This window comes from Prionailurus viverrinus, chromosome C2, assembly GCF_022837055.1.
Source record: "Prionailurus viverrinus isolate Anna chromosome C2, UM_Priviv_1.0, whole genome shotgun sequence".
Taxonomy (NCBI): domain Eukaryota; kingdom Metazoa; phylum Chordata; class Mammalia; order Carnivora; family Felidae; genus Prionailurus; species Prionailurus viverrinus.
Window position 1 is genome coordinate 143,907,929 of NC_062569.1, and position 19,715 is coordinate 143,927,643.

Genomic DNA, 19,715 nt, shown 5'->3' on the forward strand with positions numbered 1-19,715 from the left:
GAAGAACCAAGAACTTAAATGGGGAACCAGAATGCACATGTGTGTGTGTGCAGGGGAAGAGTTAGGTGAAAAGATCAGATAGGTAAGCTGGGACCAGACCATGCAGAGCCCTATAGGCCAGGATAAGAAATCTGGACATGTAAGTATAATGGGAAGCCACAGAGAGGCTGACTAACTGAAATGAGGGATGGTGTTTAAAAAAGACACAGGGTGCTATGGAAACACAGAAGTACTAAATAAAGGAATGAATGCCAGCATGAATTTTTTAAAATCCTCAATTTCCCCATCATTCATAGTACGTCTACTTTTATTTCTTGAGAGAATACTAATGAACTCAGTTGTCTGGTTTTTCCGACCCATATATTAGGAATAGCAGATAAAGGGAGAAGAAATGAAGGACAGTATAAGATACAAACTGAAAGCCACAGAAGTTATGGCTGATATCAGTCTTGCAAAAGTGTTGCAAGAACCCTGGCCAAGTGTTGGAGAAACTTTCGTATCTGTTAATGACAATATAAATTTATATGGCCTTTTGAAGGACAATTTATCAATATAAAAATATTTTTAAATGTCCTCATCCTTTGACCCAACATATATGGTTACTAGAAATTCTACTATCACTCCGACAGGGTATGAAGAAATCTATTCAAAAATGTTCTCTGACGCAGTATTTGTTATAATAAAAAACAGGGAAAACCCAAATGTATGATATAAAAGGAGTTAAATAAACTGTTGTACATCCATACAAAGGAATATCAGAAAACCAACAGAAAGAATGAAGTATATCTGTATACTTGTATTGATATGGAAATATGGGGAAAAATAAATTTAGATTTATTTTTTAGGGTATAGATTTATTTTTATTTACATTTATTTTTAGGATTTAAATTTAGATTTTTTTTTAGACATACTCTTTTTTCAGATTATGTATCATAAAGTATATACCTAAATTTTTAGGTAGTATGACTAGGATTTATATAAATTAAAGATGAAAAATTTAAATAACTTAGAAAGATCCAATCCAAAATGCTAATTATGTTAAAAATCAAAAATGGTCAATTTTGTTAAACACCATTTTTGAAAGGCAAACTTCCATTAAAAATATTTCACTTACTCGTTCCTTTATAATGCCAGGCAAAAGAGCTGCTGTTATAATATGCCTATATCCCTTAAATACTTGAGAAAAAAAATACAGAATCACTCCAAGAACTTACACTTGTAATTTCATCCTTACAAAATGCTATGGCTTCAGGTTGCTTGCTTGGAGGGAAAGCTGCTTCAAAGGCATCTTTTGCTGCAGATGCAGCTGGCATGTAAGTATCACACTGAGCCATTAACCAATAGCCCATTAAACTTTTTAAATAAGGAGCCAAGTGTTTCTTTACTTTAAGGATAAGCTTTTCAAAAGCCTGCTGCGTGGCTTCTCGAACCCGGCGATCGTGATCCTATTGAAAATATAATATGGTTTAAAATAGCTCTAACCCATAAAAACATATACAGACATTTCCAGATATGCTATGATGACCCATTAGTAAGAATTCACCTATGTGCAGAGCTTAACTAAAATTAATTATTATGTGAAAAAAATTGATTAATCTTTCCTTTTCCCCTTCTCGCAATGATAAAAACTATTCAAGATAGACTATTCAAGGTTAGGCCTTCAATATTAAGCAATTCACTCTCATTCTCTTCCAGCAAATATACAAAGAAGTTAAACTGTCAGAATTTACTATAACTAGAAAGTATCTAGGTAATCCTCTAGTAATCACATCAGTTTTGAAAACCCAGACTTCAAATACACTTTATACAACTTAACATGATCCAAATTGCATAATATTGACATAACATTTTATACTCCTCACCAAAAATGAATCATGTACGTGTAATAGTTCTCATGACTTCAATCAAAAACTGTACAACGAAATAAACTAGTGTAAGTTTTTAATACTTACAAGTGAAATTTTGCAGAAAATTCTTGGCCAGTATGGAAGAACTCCTTTTACGACTTCTGTGTCTCTCTCTGTACACATGGTTCCAAATTCCTGCATAGCCTGAAAGTAAATTAGCAACATTACTAAGAATCAACCGCCATAATATTGGCTACTCATTAGATCTTTTCTGTGCTAGAAACAGTCTATTTTATGTAACGGGAGAATGCACTGCTTCTGTTTGTGCCATATGGGACTAATTTGAAGGGTTCCTTCACAGCATACTATGATAGAAGCTTCTCAATTTTTTTAAAAAATAAAATATACACAAACAAAAAACTCAATTTAATATTATAAGGTCAAATTTCCCATTCTCTAACGGGAAAAACTGCACAGCCAGAATTCCAAAATGGTTCAAGTAAGTGCAGAACGACAAACAAATTTGTAATCCAGAAGATAAATGGTAAACTAAGCTTAAGTCTATGTGTCAGAAAAAAGGACAATTGTAAAAGAACTTATTAGTGATAAATGATTGCTCATTTTGCTTTACATAAAATATACCAATTGACACGTTGTTCTAACAAAAGAATTTTCTTTTTTTTTTTTTAAATTTTTTTTTCAACGTTTATTTATTTTTGGGACAGAGAGAGACAGAGCATGAATGGGGGAGGGGCAGAGAGAGAGGGAGACACAGAATCGGAAACAGGCTCCAGGCTCCGAGCCATCAGCCCAGAGCCTGATTTTTTTTTTTTTTTAATTTTTTTTCAACGTTTATTTATTTTTGGGACAGAGAGAGACAGAGCATGAATGGGGGAGGGGCAGAGATTTTTTTTTTTAATTTTTTTTTTCAACGTTTATTTATTTTTGAAGAATTTTCTTGATCATTTTTATAAAAAACAACATAAAACTTACTTTTAACTTTGTTGTGACATCTTTCTTAGAAAGTTTCCGCAGCACCATTCGGAAATCAGAATCTACAAGACTGTCAATTTCTTCAGCTCCCTGAATAGCAGGAACATAGCCAAGGTCATTCTGTGATGTTCCAAAACCAATAAATCCAGGCACTGTTCCCTGTTCTTTGGCAAGGAGTTCTGCAGCTCGGCCACTGTTTGAAGGCTGATAAGAAAGTGGGGGGCGGGGGGAGATTCAGAGTCTAGGAAGAGTTCAAAATTTAATTTTGAGTTCTTATCCTTCACAATTCCCAGAGAGGAACAAGCTTTTATTTGAGAAGTTTTGTTTGCTAGCTTTTTTTTAATAAAGCCTCTCTTTTTAAATGTTTTTTAAAATTTATTTATTTTGAGAGAGAGAGCATGAGTGTACACACACACACACACACACACACACACACACACACACACACGACTAGGGGAGGGGCACAGAAAAAGAGAGAATCCCAGGCAGGCTCTATGCTGACAGTGCAGAGCCCAATATGAGGCTTGATCTTGTGAATCAAGAGATCATGACCTGAGTTGAAATCAAGAGGCGAAAGCTTAACTGACTGAGTGACCCAGGAGCCCCAAGAACTTTTTATCTCCTAGCCTAAGATTTCATCCACTGCAATGTTCCCATCACTAAGAATCTATTAATAATTATCCTAGGAACCATTTTCTGGTTTGCTAAACATCAGAAAAATGTTTATTAAACTGGACACAATCCATTAGTGGCTCATGATATTAACTTAATGGGTCAAGACAGCATTTCAAAAAAATAGAATAAAATGTTAAAACTCAGAATGCATCACATACAGTAAGAATAAATACTACTTTATAAAATTAATTTCCAAATTTGTATAAAGAGTATATACACACAAATGTGTACTATGTAATGATACAAAATTGATTCATAAATGAATTATATCTTTTCATCCATTCAACAAACATTTATTAAACAATCACCATGGGACCAATCTAATGATAGCTATTTCTAAGACTCGGAGTTCCTTGAGGGCAGACACACTCATTTCTACATACCCAAAGTTACTCTAACTTCTTTGAGCTATAATGGTCACAAATTATATTACTATGGACATAAAATCAATACAATGGTCAGGATATATGATACATTCCTTTGAACCATAGCCTGTGGTTTGTTAAATCGATACACAATATAGTAGCTTCCTAGTACAAAAAGTTAATTGGTTGATTGCGATAAAGAAAACATTTAAACTGCTAAAGAAACTAAACATATCCATTGTTAGCTAATAGAAAAATGCCTCAGTTCAATGTCTAGCATGACGTTACAACCCACGTATTCATCTGTTCCTGACCTCTCTAAAAGAATGGCTGAAAGGTGATTCAATTTGCTCATACCTAGTCAAATTGTGTTTGGGAAACTCATTTGTCAAGGAATAATCTCGGCTACTTTCTAAACTGAATGACCAGAAATGAAAATGATAACATGAATTACATTTTTTTTTTCAAAATAGTAGCATTTAAGACTAATTTCAAAAAAAGTTCTCTATTTTGGAACTTTATTAAAATGAACTAACATTATTCAGTTCGCCTTTCTCAATATTGGTACATGAATAAAGAGCTACAAAGGAAGTTAGTGAATTATAATACAATGTTGAAAACTAAGTATGATGACACTGGGACATCAGAATTTTATCTATAATACCATTTGTAAAGTTTTATTATAAAACAGAATAATGAACTAGTATAAAAAACTAGTTAATGCTAAAAGCTAAAGGAGTCAAGGCTAAATTCTGAACTGACCTGAAATACCAGAGCTGCTAGAGGTAACTGAGTGAAGAAAGGTATGAGATTTCCAATTTCCAATGGTAAAGTAACAAATTATTTTTAAAATAGGCTAATTGTGTCTTTTTATTCAATGTTTACTTTGAGCTTAAAATAGTTACTGTTTCTTATTACTTCCTCTATTGTATATTAAATGCTTATACCCACAGTTCAAAAATTAAGAACCTTGATTTTATTCCTTATACTACATGCGCTTCATTTTTTTTTTTTTTTTTTACTGAGAGAGAGAGAGAGAGAGAGAGAGAGAGAGAGAGAGAGAGAGAGAGAAAGCGCACAAGAGCAGGGGAGGGGCAGAGAGGAAGAGAGAAAATTCCAAGTAGGCTCCACGCTGTCAGCAGAGAGCCAGACGCAGGGCTCGATCTCACAACCATCTGTGAGATCGTGACCTGAGCCAGAACCAAGAGTTGGGCTGGACACTTAACTGACTAAGCCACCCAGGCACGCCCCTACTTCACTCCTTTGTGCCTGTCTTCTAGAGGTATCTGAGGTGGCAATCCTGACTCTACAGTTTAAAGGCCAAACTCTGGAAGATTTACAAGATCTTTCAGCATCTGGCCTCCACTTCTCCAAGGTGTATCTCCCAACACTCTTTCTTCCCTTGTCACAGGTCCTCCCCTCCTCTCCCAATTTTGCTGCCACCACTGATGTTCCAGTCCCAAAGTGAATTCACAGTTCTCTGAATAGGTTATGCCCTTCACAATCTGATGTTTGTGCAATCTCTTCTCTTTGCCTGAAAACCTTTTCTTTCTTTCCATTGCCTGACAAACTCTTACTCATCTTTCAAAACACACTCTTGTTTTCAACCTTTGTCTCCCTCAGGTCAATTACCATTCTTTTTCTGTTCCACTGTTTTCTTTCTACTCACACCTGTATCATAGTTCTTTAATATATTATAATCATTTGCTTACTTATATGTCTCTCATCAGACTAACAGTTCAAGAATAAGAAACATCTGGGGGCGCCTGGGTGGCGCAGTCGGTTGAGCGTCCGACTTCAGCCAGGTCACGATCTCGTGGTCCGTGAGTTCGAGCCCCGCGTGGGGCTCTGGGCTGATGGCTCGGAGCCTGGAGCCTGTTTCCGATTCTGTGTCTCCCTCTCTCTCTGCCCCTCCCCCGTTCATGCTCTGTCTCTCTCTGTCCCAAAAATAAATAAACGTTGAAAAAAAAAAAAAAAGAATAAGAAACATCTGTCTATCATCTTTGAACACATGGCATTCAGTACTCAAAGTCTTCTGTTGAATGAAAGACTGCCACTCTGAGGTTCAAACCTCAACTATGCAACTTCCTGGCTAATGAACGTAGGTAAATTAATTCCTCTAAGCCTCCGAACCATTATCTTTAAAGTGAAAAAAAAAAAAAATAGCAACTAAGCTGTTACTTGGGTTACTGTCAAAATTAAATATAGTTTTTAAACCATTAAAATTGATTGCAGCAAGAAATCAACAAAGGATGCTAAAACAATTAAGTGAAAGTTTGTGAGAGAACAGGTTATTCTCAGTCTCAAAATACCACTCCCAGTGTTATTTGCTAATAGCCAGTAGAAAAAGATACTCTTAAATGGACATCACATTAACCAAGTGATTAAATAACATCACTAATAAGACACGCAAGCATCATGTGCACCCGATCCACTGATGATGCTACATCACCTATGAAGCATTCCTATCAAAAACTGTTTAACCTGAATCTAATCAAAGGAACAATTAGACAATTCTAAATTAAGTAAAACAAGTGGCCTAGACTTTTCCAGACTGTCCCTGTTATAGAAGAACTACCCTCAAAAAAGAAGCAGCAGCAGCAGAAAAAAAAAAAAAAAAAAACACGGGAAAACTACCTAGAACTAAATAACTGAATGGAATCACTCCATCCTTGATTGGACCTTCAGTGTTTTTTCAAATGCTGTATCTCATAACAAGTTATAGAGAACATTATTGAGATGACTACAGAAATCTAAATAGTGTTCTATGTTATTAGATAATAGTATTTTACTGAAGTTAAATTTTCCGCATGTTGTAATTGCTCAAGGTTATGTAGAAGAATGGCATTTGTTTAGAATATACCTGCTGAAGTACTCGGGAGCTAAGTGTCATGATGTATGCAACTAGTTCTCATATGGTTCAGCAAAACACACATATTTAGAGAGAGAAAACAAGTGTCACCAAATATTAACAACTGGTGATTCTAGGTAAAGAACATATGGCTTGTCACTCTAATATTTTTGCAACTTTCCCTCATATTTGGAATACTTAAAAAATAAAACAAGAGAATTATTTAAATAAAAAAATTAAAATCCAATGAGAATGCAAGTGTTTAACGCAGTACCCGCACAAGGCAAGTCACTATTATTGTTGGTACTATCTGCCAAAAACAGACTAAATGACAGATCTAAGACAATGTTGTACTGATATCACTAGAATTTGATCAGAAACAGGGAAAAAGCACTCCATAAAATTGGACTGTGCCATAACAAACCTAGTACCATAAAAATACATTATGACATCCCTAATCATGTAGGTTTAATCCACTTGTGGGTATTCTTTAAACAGTATTTAGCTAGCGTCTACTCTATGCCAATCCTTGTCCTACGCTCCTAGAATAACAACAGCCTTCATGAAAACACCTGACTTCATAATACTTACATCCCAGGGAAGCAAGACAGTACATAAAGGGAGAGAGTAAATTACACGGTATGTGAGAACTCCTAAGTGCAAAGGAGTAAGATAAAGCAGGAAAGGAGCACAGGGAGTGCGAGGAGGGCTACAATTTAAAAACAGGCGATCATGAGAGAGCTCAATGGGGTGTCTCCGGCAATATTTGCAGCCACCTAACAAAAGAGCGTTGGGGAGCCTGCCAGGCAAGGTCAAGGGTCGGTGACGAGGTCAGTGTGGCTGGATGGAGGGGGCGAGGAGGAGGACGTTGAAGATGGTGCCAGAGACACGAAGGGGCCAAAGGCAGGCCACATACCATCGTCGGGGATTTGGCCTTTACCCCGAGGAATGTGGGGAGCCCCAGGTTTTTGAGCAAATGGGCGACATGAATCGAGATGCCCCGCACACCAGGCTCACTTTAAATGCTTCCTACCCAACTCCCTTGTTCCTAACGCCACTCCCCCCACCCGAACCCCTGCTACCCCGGCCAGGTAACCTTCCAGTTGATATAGACACTGAACCATTTCTTAATGGAAACTGTTGGGGTCTGTGCTCAGGCGGAGACAGCTCTGGCATGGACCATCTTTTCTCTCGCAAATCCCCAATCTCCTCGGAGGCAACCCATTCCGCTCGTGGGGACGCACACACAACCGGGAGGTCACACTCGACACGCAAACACACGCCTCCCCACAACCGCGCTCCACAAGCCCTCCGGCCGTGCGCGTGGTGGAGCCAGCCGCTTCGAGAGAACTCCTCCCGGTCGGCCGAGCCACTTCGCACTCACCCTCAGGTTCCCCTTGGTCCGCTGCTTGTTCTTCCCGCCCATAGTCGCGGTCTCAGCCACACTCCCAGCCTGCAGCTCCCAGGTTGACACCGCCGGGCCACAACTTCCGGCCCCTAGCGCCGGAAAAGGACCCACTGGAGCGACTTCCCCGGCCCTCCCCTTCCGCCACCCACCCCGCCCTCCCGCCTCCTCACTTCCGCTCCCGCCTTCCGCCGCGTCCTTGACCATCCGCCTTGGGAAACGTCACAACTAGAGCCACGCCTGGCCGAGTGACGTCATCCATGCCCAATAAGAGGCCAAGCCAAGCACCGATCCTCCAAATCCTGCCTTTCGCGCTGTCCGGGGGCTAGGTTTGTCCCCTATTTAGCGGGTAGGAAACTGGTGTGAGTCACGAACAGGACATTTTTCTCCTATGGTAGCAGAAGAATGACATGGTCGTGGCTGTGGAAAGATAGCAAAATGTTAAACCTTCTAAAATGCAGTCATTAGCATCACCTGGGCATTTATTAGAAATGCAAACTGTCAGATCCACCTCAGGACTATTGAATCAGATTTCGCATGTTTTAATGTTTATTTATTTATTTATTATTATTATTATTTTTTAAAGTTTTTAATGTTTATTTATTTTTGAGACAGAGCATGAACGGGGGAGGGGCAGAGAGGGAGGGAGACACAGAATCGGAAGCAGGCTTCAGGCTCTGAGCCATCAGCCCAGAGCCTGACGCGGGGCTCGAACTCGCGGACCGCGAGATCGTGATCTGAGCTGAAGTCAGACGCTTAACCGACTGAGCCACCCAGGCGCCCCAATGTTTATTTATTTTTGAGAGAGAGATACAGACAGAACACAAGTGGGGGGAGGGGAGACAGAGAGAGAGAGAGAGAGGGAGACACAGAATGGAAGCAGGCTCTAGGCTTGGAGCTAGCTCAGTCAGCACTGAGCCCCAAGCGAGGCTTGAACCCGCAAATCGTGAGATCATGAGCTGAACCGACTCAGCCACCCAGGCACCCCCAGATTTTGCATTTTTAACATGATTCCCAGGTCTTGTTAAATTTTGGGAAGTTAAAAAAAACAAAACTTGAGAAGTTATGCTCCAGGTAATATTCTCTAAATCCCCCCCTTTCGTATCAAAAGTGTTAAGTGCAGTTTTTGGAAGTCTATAAAAATTTGAAATGTACAGATCTTGTACTAAGTGATTTTGCTTTTTCAATGTTGCTAGTTATTGTATCTCATGTCCACACATTCACCCCTTTATACAAACTATTTCTCCTTTATTCAACTGGCTTCCTGTTAGACTCCATCAACAGTGGGGACTAGAACGATACTGACATGAGGAGAAGCGACTTGCTCCGTTCTGTTAGCATCAAACCAGCAGTACTGCTTTGCTCCACCAGCATCAATTCATTTAGGGGCAGTTGGTTTCACTCTGCATCTTCTTCTTTTTTCCAAGAATCTATCACCCTTATTGTGCACCTCAGGAGTACCAGCAGTGGCAGCCAGGCAGGAACCTTCCCCTGAGACGTCTGATTCCTAGTTCCGTGGGACACTTCCTCTGAGCTCCAGACTTCTCTAAATATAGCTTGTTCTGTAGACTGGAATTCAGAATCAAGTAAATACTTCACAGGATTTTAGCACAAAAGTAAAAAAATTTAGAAACTGTCCCTAAAAAAAGCAAAGTGAAACAAATACACCTGTATATCAAAGTTGATGGCTTTGTAACACAAAGAGGAATTATTTCAGTGGACTCTAGAGCACATTTATTTGACTATATATCTATATGGAATATACCTGACAAAAACACTTAAAAAATTCTTAAACTATTTTCAGTAATTATAATAGCATAATAGTATCAGTACTATTATTGTGAAATCAAATCAAATAAGTAATTATTACAAAGATACACGGAATTCTGGAAAGTGATGAAAATATTCTGTATCTTGATTGAGGTAATGGTTACAACTATGTGCATTTGTCAAAACTCATAGAATTCTACTTGAAAAAGACGAGTTTTCATCTAAATTCCTATCTGATTTAAAAAAGCAAATATGTAATTATGTTAATGCCATTGGGAACTAAGAAAAAATACAAATATAAAATGAAAAGGTTTAAGATAGGGGTGCCTGGCTTGCTCAGTCAGTAGAGCATGCAACTCTTTTTTCTTTTTCTTTTTCTTAGAGAGACAGAGTGTGAGAGGAGGAGGAGAGGGGCAGAGGGAAAGAGAGAATCTTAAGCTGGCTCCAGGTCTAGCACTCACCCTGACATGGGGCTCAATCCCACATGACCTGAGCCAAAATCAAGAGACAGGAAGCTCAACCAACTGAGCCACCCAGGCACCCCAAGCATGCAACTCTTGATCTTGGAATTGTGAGCTCAAGCCCTGTGTTGGGTGTAAAGTTTACTTAAAAAATAAATTTAAAAAATGGAAAAACAAGGCTTGAAATAAAATTTATACCATATACAAAAGACCCACTGCCAACATCATCCTCCATGGAGAAAAACTGAGAGCTTTTCTCCCTAAGGTGAGGAAAACAACAAGGATGTTCCACTCTCACCACTGTTATTCAACCTAGTGTTGGAAGTTCTAGCCTAAGCAATCAGACAGCACAAAGAAATAAAAGGCATCCAAATTGGAAAAGAGGAAGTCAAACTTTCACTCTTTGTGGATGACATGATACTCTATGTGGAAAACCCAAAGACTCCACCAAAAAACTTCTAGAACTGATCCATGAATTCAACAAAGTCATAGGATATAAAATCAATGTACAGAAATAGGTTGCATTTCTATACACCAATAACGAAGTAGCAGGAAGAGAAATGAAGGAATCGATCTCATTTACAATTGCATCAAAAGCCATAAAATACCTAGGAATAAAACTAACCAAAGAGATGAAGAATCTATACATTGAAAGCTATAGAAAGCTTATGAAAGAAATTGAAGAAGTCATGAAAAAATGGAAAAACATTCCATGCTCATGGATTGGAAGAACAAATATAGCTAAAATGTCAATACTACCCAAAGCAATCTACATATTCAAAGCAATCCCAACAAAATAACATCAGCATTCTTCACAGAGCAGGAACATACACTCCTAACATTTATATGGAGCCAGAAAAGACCACAAATAGCCAAAGCAATCCCGAAAAAGAAAACCGAAGCTGGAGGCCTCAAAATTCCAGACTTCAAGCTCTATTACAGAGCTGTAATCATCAAGACAGTATGGTACTGGCACAAGAACAGACACATAGGTTAATGGTACAGAACAGAGAACCCAGAAATGGACTCACAAGCATATGGCCAACTAATCTTTGACAAAGCAGGACCGAATATCCAATGGAATAAAGACAGTCTTTTCAGCAAGTGGTGCTGGGAAAACCGGACAGTGACATGCAGAAGAATGAACCTGGACCACTTTCTTACCCCATACACAAAAATAAACTCAAAATGGATGAAAGACCTAAATGTAAGACAGGAAGCCATCAAAATCTTAGAGGAGAAAATAGGCAACAATGTCTTTGACCTCAGCCGCAACAACTTCTTACCAGGTATTTCCCTCCAGAGGCAAGGGAAATAAAAGCAAAAATGAACTATTGAGACATCATCAAAATAAAAAACTTCTGCACAGAGAAGGAAACAATCAGCAAAACTAAAAGACAACTGACAGAATGGGAGAAGGTATTTGCAAATGACATATCAGATAAAGTTAGTACCCAAAATCTATAAAGAACTTATCAAACTCAACACCCAAAAAACAAATAATCTAGTGAAGAAATGGGCTGAGGACACGAATAGACACTTTCCCAAAGAAGACATCCAGATGGTTAACAGACACATAAAAAGATGCTCAACATCACTCATCATCAGGGAAATACAAATCAAAACCACAATGAGGTACACCCTCACACCGGTCAGATTGGCTAAAATTAACAACTCAGGCAACAACAGATGTTAGCCAGGATGTGGAGAAAGGGGAACCCTTTTGCACTGGATGGGACTATAAACTGGTGTAGCCCTCTGGAAAACAGTATGCAGGTTCCTCAAAAACTTAAAAATAGAGGGGTGCCTTTGTGTCTCAGTAGGTTAAGCATCCGACTTTGGTTTAGGTCATGATCTCACGGTTCATGAGTTTGAACCCCCAGTTGGACTCTGAGATGACAGCTGAGAGCCTGGAGCCTGTTTCGGATTCTGTGTTTCCCTCTCTCTCTGGCCCCCAACCCCCAGCCATGCTCTCTCTCTCAATACTCTAGAGAGTATTTTATAGATACACTCAAATTTCTCCTCCTACCCCTTACTCCACTGGACTTGTTGAAGCAAATCCCAGACATCATAACTTTTTATCTGTACGTTCCGATGTGTGTCTCTATAAAGATATAAACATTAAAAAACATTTTAAATATATCTTTATAGAGACACACATCGGAACGTACAGATAAAAAGTTATGATGTCTGGGATTTGCTTCAACAAGTCCAGTGGAGTAAGGGGTAGGAGGAGAAATTTGAGTGTATCTATAAAATACTCTCTAGGTTACTGATACCGTACTTTCAGACTTTTTCTCATAATCTTCCTTTCCTTGGTTTCCTTTGATGACTCATTTGCCTCTACGGAGCTTTCAAATATTGAATATTGGAGTCCCTCAGGATTCCATTCAGGCCATTTGCTCTCTTCATTCATAGTCTCTGCTTAAGAAATTTCATCCATATTCACAACTTTTCTCCCAAATTTATATCCAGTCCAGACCTACAGATGCAATTTCTATTGGAAGGCTTAGGCACCTGGGTGGCTCACTCGGTTGAGCAACCAACGTCGGTTCAGGTCATGGGTGCTCTCTCTCAAAAATAAACAGTAGAAAACATTTTAAGGGGTGCCTGGGTGGCTATTGATTTTAGCTCAGATCATAATCTCATGGTTCATGGGTTCAAGCCTCAAATTGGGCTCTGTGCTTACAAGGTGGAGCCTGCTTTGGATCCTCTGTCTCCCTCTTTCTGCCCCTCCCGCCCCAAAAGTAAATGTTTAAAAAAATTTTTAAAGAATTAAAATAAAAAGGGATTAATTTGAAGTCTTTTGGACACTCAAATTCAAGCTCCCCAAAGTGGAATTATTTTATCCCCAAACTTGGGTGTCTTGTATTGTTTATCTTGGTAACATGCACCACAGTAAATTCACTTTCACAAACTACACTTTTGGAATAAACTTTCCTATTCCTCTCTCCCTTTTCCCTCTGTTCAATAACCCCTCAGCATCCTAACAACTTAACCTCCTAAATACCTCCCAAATGTTTCTGCATTTCAAACTCCATCACCATCTCCACTGTCTAAGCCAAGAATCATTCCTTGGCAATAGTCTCCTAACTGGTTTATAAACGTGCATTTTCCCTCTTCAATCTAGGATGCATGCTGCAGCTAGAAGGATTTTTTTTTTTAATAAAAATGGCCTATAAGATCATGCATGACATGGCCCCAGCCCACCCCTCCAACTTGTCACGCCACTCTGTTCAGTACTTGTCAATCACAAGCCCCACTAGCCTACTTCATCTCTTAGGCATGTCACAGACTTTCCATCTTCAGGGTCTTCACTAAGGCTACTCTTTTGGGGTGAAAGTTTCTTTGCCACTCCCTCTGTCCCAAACCCCCCACTCTTCCTAAGTTCAGCCGGGTCAGGTTCTGTTGTATGCATTCTCATGGATTGCTCTACTTATCAAATGGAAAGAAATAGTAGTCTCAATAGTTGTCAAATGCCTTACTCTCAAACCAGAATACAAACTTGATGAGGACTGGGTCCACTTTTATCCATTCCAGAGTGGGTAAACAGTTATCGAATAAATAATAAGTATTAACATAAACTTAGGGGAAACAAACAGCACTCAATTACTTGATTGTTGATTCTGTAGTTCCAACTACCACAAAAATATATCAAAAACAAATAAGTAGTATAAATATTGGAAAATACGCCACTGGAGTATTGTTGGCAAATTATGTCTGTCTATTTGAAAAACACAAGAATATTAATAAAAGAAGTACTCAAAAAACACTTTACAAATGCAGTCAGATCTCAAATAAATATCGAGTATTAGTACAGGTATTGATTTGACTAATAATAATGGAAAATATAATGGAAAAAAACAAGAATAAAATAATAAAATGTGTATTTCCTACGTGGGGGGAAAAAACCATGAAAATGTACTGAGGAGCATAAAATATAATTGGAAAGATATCTCTTTCTGGCCTCAAAAATGAAATAATGGGAAAAGACAAGTTCTGGGTTCATGCTGACTTTCTAGCCCAGCTCTTCTACTTACTAACGGTGCAAATTTGTACATCTTACTTAACTTCACTGATCCTCAGTTTTATCACCTGTGAAGTGAAATAATACTACATCTATATACTATATCCATCAAAAGGATTGCTGTAAAGAGACAGTCCTTGGAAAGGCACAAAGCCAGATAAGCATTTTTAAAAAAATAGGTTTATTTATATATTTTGAGAGAGAGAGAGAGACAGAGACAGAGACAGAGACAGAGAGAATCCCAAGCCTGACCGGAGATTCAATCTCATGACTGTGAGACAAATGCCCTATGATTCTCCCATAAAACAAACAAAATGAACAAAAACCAGGTACCACCTACTACCCTAGAGTGGCCTGTCTCTTCCTTCCCTCGCTGCCCCCCCAGTGGGAGTTTACATCTGGAAAGCTCCCAAGGTTTTGAAGCAACAGAAAGCCTTCTCAGGTGATACCCCAAAGAAAGAAAACCATAAAGAAAACTATTGATGGATTTAAATACATTAAATTAAAAAGTGTTTTTTTTCCTATGTCAGAAAACACAAGTAGACAAATGAGGAAATCTGCAACATTAACTGGGGGCTAATATGCTTACTGTTAAAAAAATTCTTACAAATAAGTATTTTAAGGCTGCCCAGTTAAGTAAAAATAAGTAACACATAAACAGGCATTTACTGCAAAAGATATATAATTGACCCACCCTGAGTTAAATGAAAATAACATAAAATGCAGATTTTTCATCTATAAAATTAATAAAATAATAATAATCAGTGTTGACAAAAATCTAGAGAAAAGGAAAATTCAGAACAATTGCAATTTTCATTTGTTAATCTTTCACAAGTACAATTTAACAAGACAAATCCAAGGCTTAAGAGTGAATTTCCACTTTTGGAAATCTAAGGCGAAGAGAAAATAGATGCCCATACCTTTGTTGATTGGAAAACAAAAATAAAACAAAAACCAAAAAAGGTTAAGACCTCATAACATAACAGTGAACTGCTGAATTGCAGTACACTCAGCAATACAATTCTCTTTGACAATGTTGTTGAAAAATCTATGTCATTGAGACATCTAAAATCTATTTTTTAATTATTATTTTTTTAAGTTTCATTTATTTTTGAGAGAGAGAGAGCGCGAGCGAGTATGAGCTGGGGAGGGGCAGAGAGAGAGAGAGAGGGAGACACAGGATCTGAAGCAGGTTCCAGGCTCCAAGCTGCCAGAACAGAGCCAGATGCTGGACTCGAACCCACGAACCAGGAGATCATGACCTGATCTGAAGTCGGATGCTTAACCACTGAGCCACCCAGATGCCCCAAAATCTATTGTTTAATGAAAGAAGGCAATACAAAACAGTATGTGCAGTATAATTTAACTGCTTAAAAAAGAAAGTAACACATGGGTGCCTGGGTGGCTCAGTCAGTTAAGAGTCCTACTTGATTTCAGTTGGGGTCATTATCTCAGCATTGGTGCCGTTGGGCCCTGCATCAGGTTCAATGCTAGCAGTGCAGAGCCAGCTTGGGATTCTTTCTCTCTCTCTCCCTGCCCCTGCCCTGCTCGCGCGCTCTCTCTCTCAAAAACTAAATAAACTCAAAAAATATATATATATATATACTACATATACACATAAGTAAAAAAAAAAAAAATATATATATATATATATAATAGAAAATGTTATCTTCTTGGGGGCAGACTTAGGGTGGGTTTTATTTATTTTGAGAGAGAGAGAGAGAGAGAGAGAGAGAGAGAGATGGAATGCAGGCATGTGCCAGTGGGGGAGAGGGGCAGAGTGTGAGGGTGAGAGACAATCCCAAGCAGGCTCCACTCTCAGTTCAGAGCCCAAGGAAGGGCTTGATCCCACGACCCTGGGATCACGACCTGAGCAGAAATAATGGTTTGAGGTTCAACTGACTGAGCCGCTCAAGCGCCCCTTAGGGCGGGTTTTATATCCAGTTATCTCTACATTTCCTATAATGATCATCTTTTCTAATAAAAATGTATTACATACGCATTTATATATGGGGGTGGGGAGCAAGACAGAAGAGATTTACAAAATCCAAACAGCCAAATGTGGGGGGTAGGGTGAGGGGCTGGAGGTGGATTAAACCTCCCTTTAGGTAATTCCCTGGTTAAAATCTGGAGACATGGTGGACCTCGACTGCACACGGCCCGGATCCCAGAGAGCATCGTTCCACCAATTCTCCCGGCTGCGGCAACCTGGAGAAACCCAGAAGAAGAATGCAGACCGATACCTCTTTTCCCAAAGATAGTTAAGTGCTAAAAACAAAACAACAACAACAACAACAACAATAACAACAGCACCCCATCTGGCAGCACGGCCGCCCCCGTCTGGCTGCGAGATCCCCAGAAGAGTGAGCCCGCAGTTTAGGACTACAGCCCTGGGTCCAAAGCCTCCGCCCACAGCCGCAAGGCAGCGCTGGTAGCTGAGGTTCCGCGACCGGCCCCACGGACTCCCACACTCACTAAGGTCCCCGACACCGGGCTAGCAGTTTCCAGGCAAGTCGGTAAAAGGGTGGGGCGCCTGCGCGAAGCGTCGTTAGGTCCGTCCCAGCCGCGCTCCAGGTGAGCCGCGCGCTCCAGGTGCAGGGTCAGTGGAAGGCCACGGAGTCGGTCAAAGCCCCGGAGCATTTGAAGCCCTCTGGGGATCTGGGTGTCGGCAGGTAGCCAGTCGCTCGCCTTCCGTGCTCCTCGAAGTGTTCCGACTTTGATGTTTGATATTTGGTGGGGATGGCAAAAGACGTGCCTCCCTCCCTCCCCCATCCTGCCGGGAGCAGGTTGCCAAATTGTGCTTACGCGCGCGGAAGGCTTATTGTGTCCCGTTGCAGAATTTTTATGGGCTCAGCTGGTTCTAAATAGTTGTAATCGCTGTTGCAGGGGGTGGGTGCCTAGGAAGCAACACTCATCAGTCTTGAAATGCCATAAACTCTTAGCTGCCTTGCAGTCTTTATGGAGTTTCACGAATGACATATTTTTGGGTTTCTCTCATATCCTACTCTACAGCTTTCATCAAAAAAGGTCTGGAAGTTTTTATATTAGTGCTAAAAGTGGTCATCAGTTCTGCACAGCAGCAGATGCAGTTTTGTGTTAAAATGCAGTTTATCAAATTAATGTGCAGATGACAACAGTGACTTTGACTTTGTTAGTGCAAATTAGACTAGGATTGATGGGATTAATTTTACAATTCACAATTTTTTTAAAAAATTACGTAAGAATTCTTTGTACAGGAATTACTTTTACAAGTAAAAGTGGACATGTGGACAATGTTTCCTGCCCACACTTTTATTTTCTAATAATCCTTTGAACTTTTAACCTTAGTTTGATTTGGTACTAATAGTTTCTTTTCAGAATTTGACATTATTTCTTTGTAGATTATGTCCAGTTCAAGATATATATCAAATTAATACAGTGATAGATTGTCATTGTGGAATAAATGTACAAGCAATTTTTCCTATTAAGGATGTTTATATATCAAGTATGTAATTATTGATAATAGTCTAAGGAAGCCATGTTTCTTATGCCTCTAACATTTTTTACTTAAAAAAATTCTGTAATATTTTTGAGAGAGAGAGAGCATGTGTGCAAGTGGGGGAGGGGAAGAGAGAGAGGGAGACAGAATCTGAAGCAGGCTCCAGGCTCTGAGCTGTCAGCACAGAGCCCTATGTGGGGCTTGAACTCACAAACCGCAAGATCATGACCTGAGCTGAAGTGGGCTGCTTAACTGACTGAGCCTCCCAGGCATCCCTCTTGCTATGTCTTAATAATCTGATGTCTAAATTTGACAGAAGGTCTCAAGGAAGAGAACTTACAAAGCTACTTCATTTCATTGTTTGTATGTTACACTTGAGATTATCTGTACCTAGAAATGTGGTATGTAAATTAAAATAATGTACAAAGACTGAAAAAGTTTCAGCATTTTGGTCCTGCTAAAAGTAACTGCATCATCTGGCCCCTTTGAAGGCTTCTAGGGATGTCAGATCCTTTGCTCTATAGGCTTTTTCATTCACATCTGGAAGTGACTGGAGGACTCACTCTACATGAACAGCTGGTCCATCTGACTGTTGTGACAGCAAAGGAAGGATTGGTATTTACAGGGCAACTGACACAACAATGGGCAGTAGGGGTGGAATCTGGAGAGGTGCATAAGTGTTCATCCAATATAGGCCCTGTGCTATAAATACCTTTCTGATTCTTATTTGTGTTTGTGTGAAGCAGACTAAGACATCTTGGACAAATCTGCCATGATGACCACTCTGTGACTTGAAGCCTTCTTGAGCACAGGCCACCTTTCCCCATTCTTTCTCTTGGTCTAACTACACCCTTAGGTAGATCCTTGGGGCATAACATCTTTGATGTCCTCTGGAGATACAACTGTTCTCAGGTATTTCCTCCTGAGTGGTCCTGCAGCATATACTCCCAGCCTCCAGGGCTGTAAAAAAGTAGGTCCTAGGAAAGATGGACTTGTGGAGATGTACTCATGTTGTGGCCATCCAGGACACGCTTCTGTCCCTTCTGTCCTTAAGTCCCCCTAATAAACCATTTCTTGTCAAGCTGGACTCATTGGCCTTTTCAGTCTTAGGGCCTTGGTTTTTGGAGGTCATTTTGCATATACCTCCCTTCCTTTTACAGAATGGTGTTTAACCACCTTTATATTTAAGATCTACTCACATTGCCTTGTTAGTTCTACTTTATTCCTTCTGAATTGTACATAGTATTGCATCATATGTATCATATTACACTTACTGATTCACTTAGTGGTGGGCACATAGGTTGCCTCCAACTTTTTACTAAGATAAATAATGTATTGTGTCTGCCCCCGCCCGCCCCCACCCATTCCTCTAACCAAGTTTGAATCTTCAAGGAATACTCATTGCATGGTACTGACTGGAGTGCTGGCAGCTAGTAAGTATTAAATAAGTATTTTGGGAACTGACTTATGGAGGGCCACAAAAACCAGGTAGTGTGTTTATTTGACTCTAGGTAAATTGCTGAAACTAAATTTATAGAAAGCCATTTCCAGTATGAAAAATGTGTTGATCCAGTTTGCCAAGACCAAATTTTGTAAATTACCAATCTGATGAGTTGTTGAAATTTGTTAAAAAGTTTGAGCTCTGGTGCCTCAGCCTTCTGTGAGGCGAGCCCAGGGACAGGGACAAGGGAAGTATACCAAAATAGAGAGGAACTGCCAACTCTGTTCAAGAAAAACTTCCACCTGTTTGTGTATCAAATGGCTGGGTAGATGCAAAACTAAGACTTTGGGAAAAGTCTACTTGGCAATCTGGCTTTCAGCTGCTAGTAACAGGCACAGAAAA

General features: G+C 39.6%; 1 protein-coding gene across 1 annotated transcript in view; it reads right to left on the bottom strand.

Annotated features, from left to right (window-relative positions):
• The window catches only part of LTN1 (listerin E3 ubiquitin protein ligase 1), a 70,968-nt gene extending 53,961 nt beyond the window's left edge, over positions 1–17,007 (bottom strand). The window contains exons 1-6 of the mRNA XM_047876147.1: positions 16,870–17,007; positions 8,310–8,556; positions 8,116–8,228; positions 2,841–3,044; positions 1,953–2,051; positions 1,215–1,445 (exon numbers count right to left, since the gene is read on the bottom strand). Coding sequence (XP_047732103.1) covers positions 1,215–1,445; positions 1,953–2,051; positions 2,841–3,044; positions 8,116–8,228; positions 8,310–8,343 — 681 coding nt within the window. The 5' untranslated portion in view covers positions 8,344–8,556; positions 16,870–17,007. The remainder of the gene's footprint in view (positions 1–1,214; positions 1,446–1,952; positions 2,052–2,840; positions 3,045–8,115; positions 8,229–8,309; positions 8,557–16,869) is intronic.
• Positions 17,008–19,715: the final 2,708 nt, after the last annotated feature.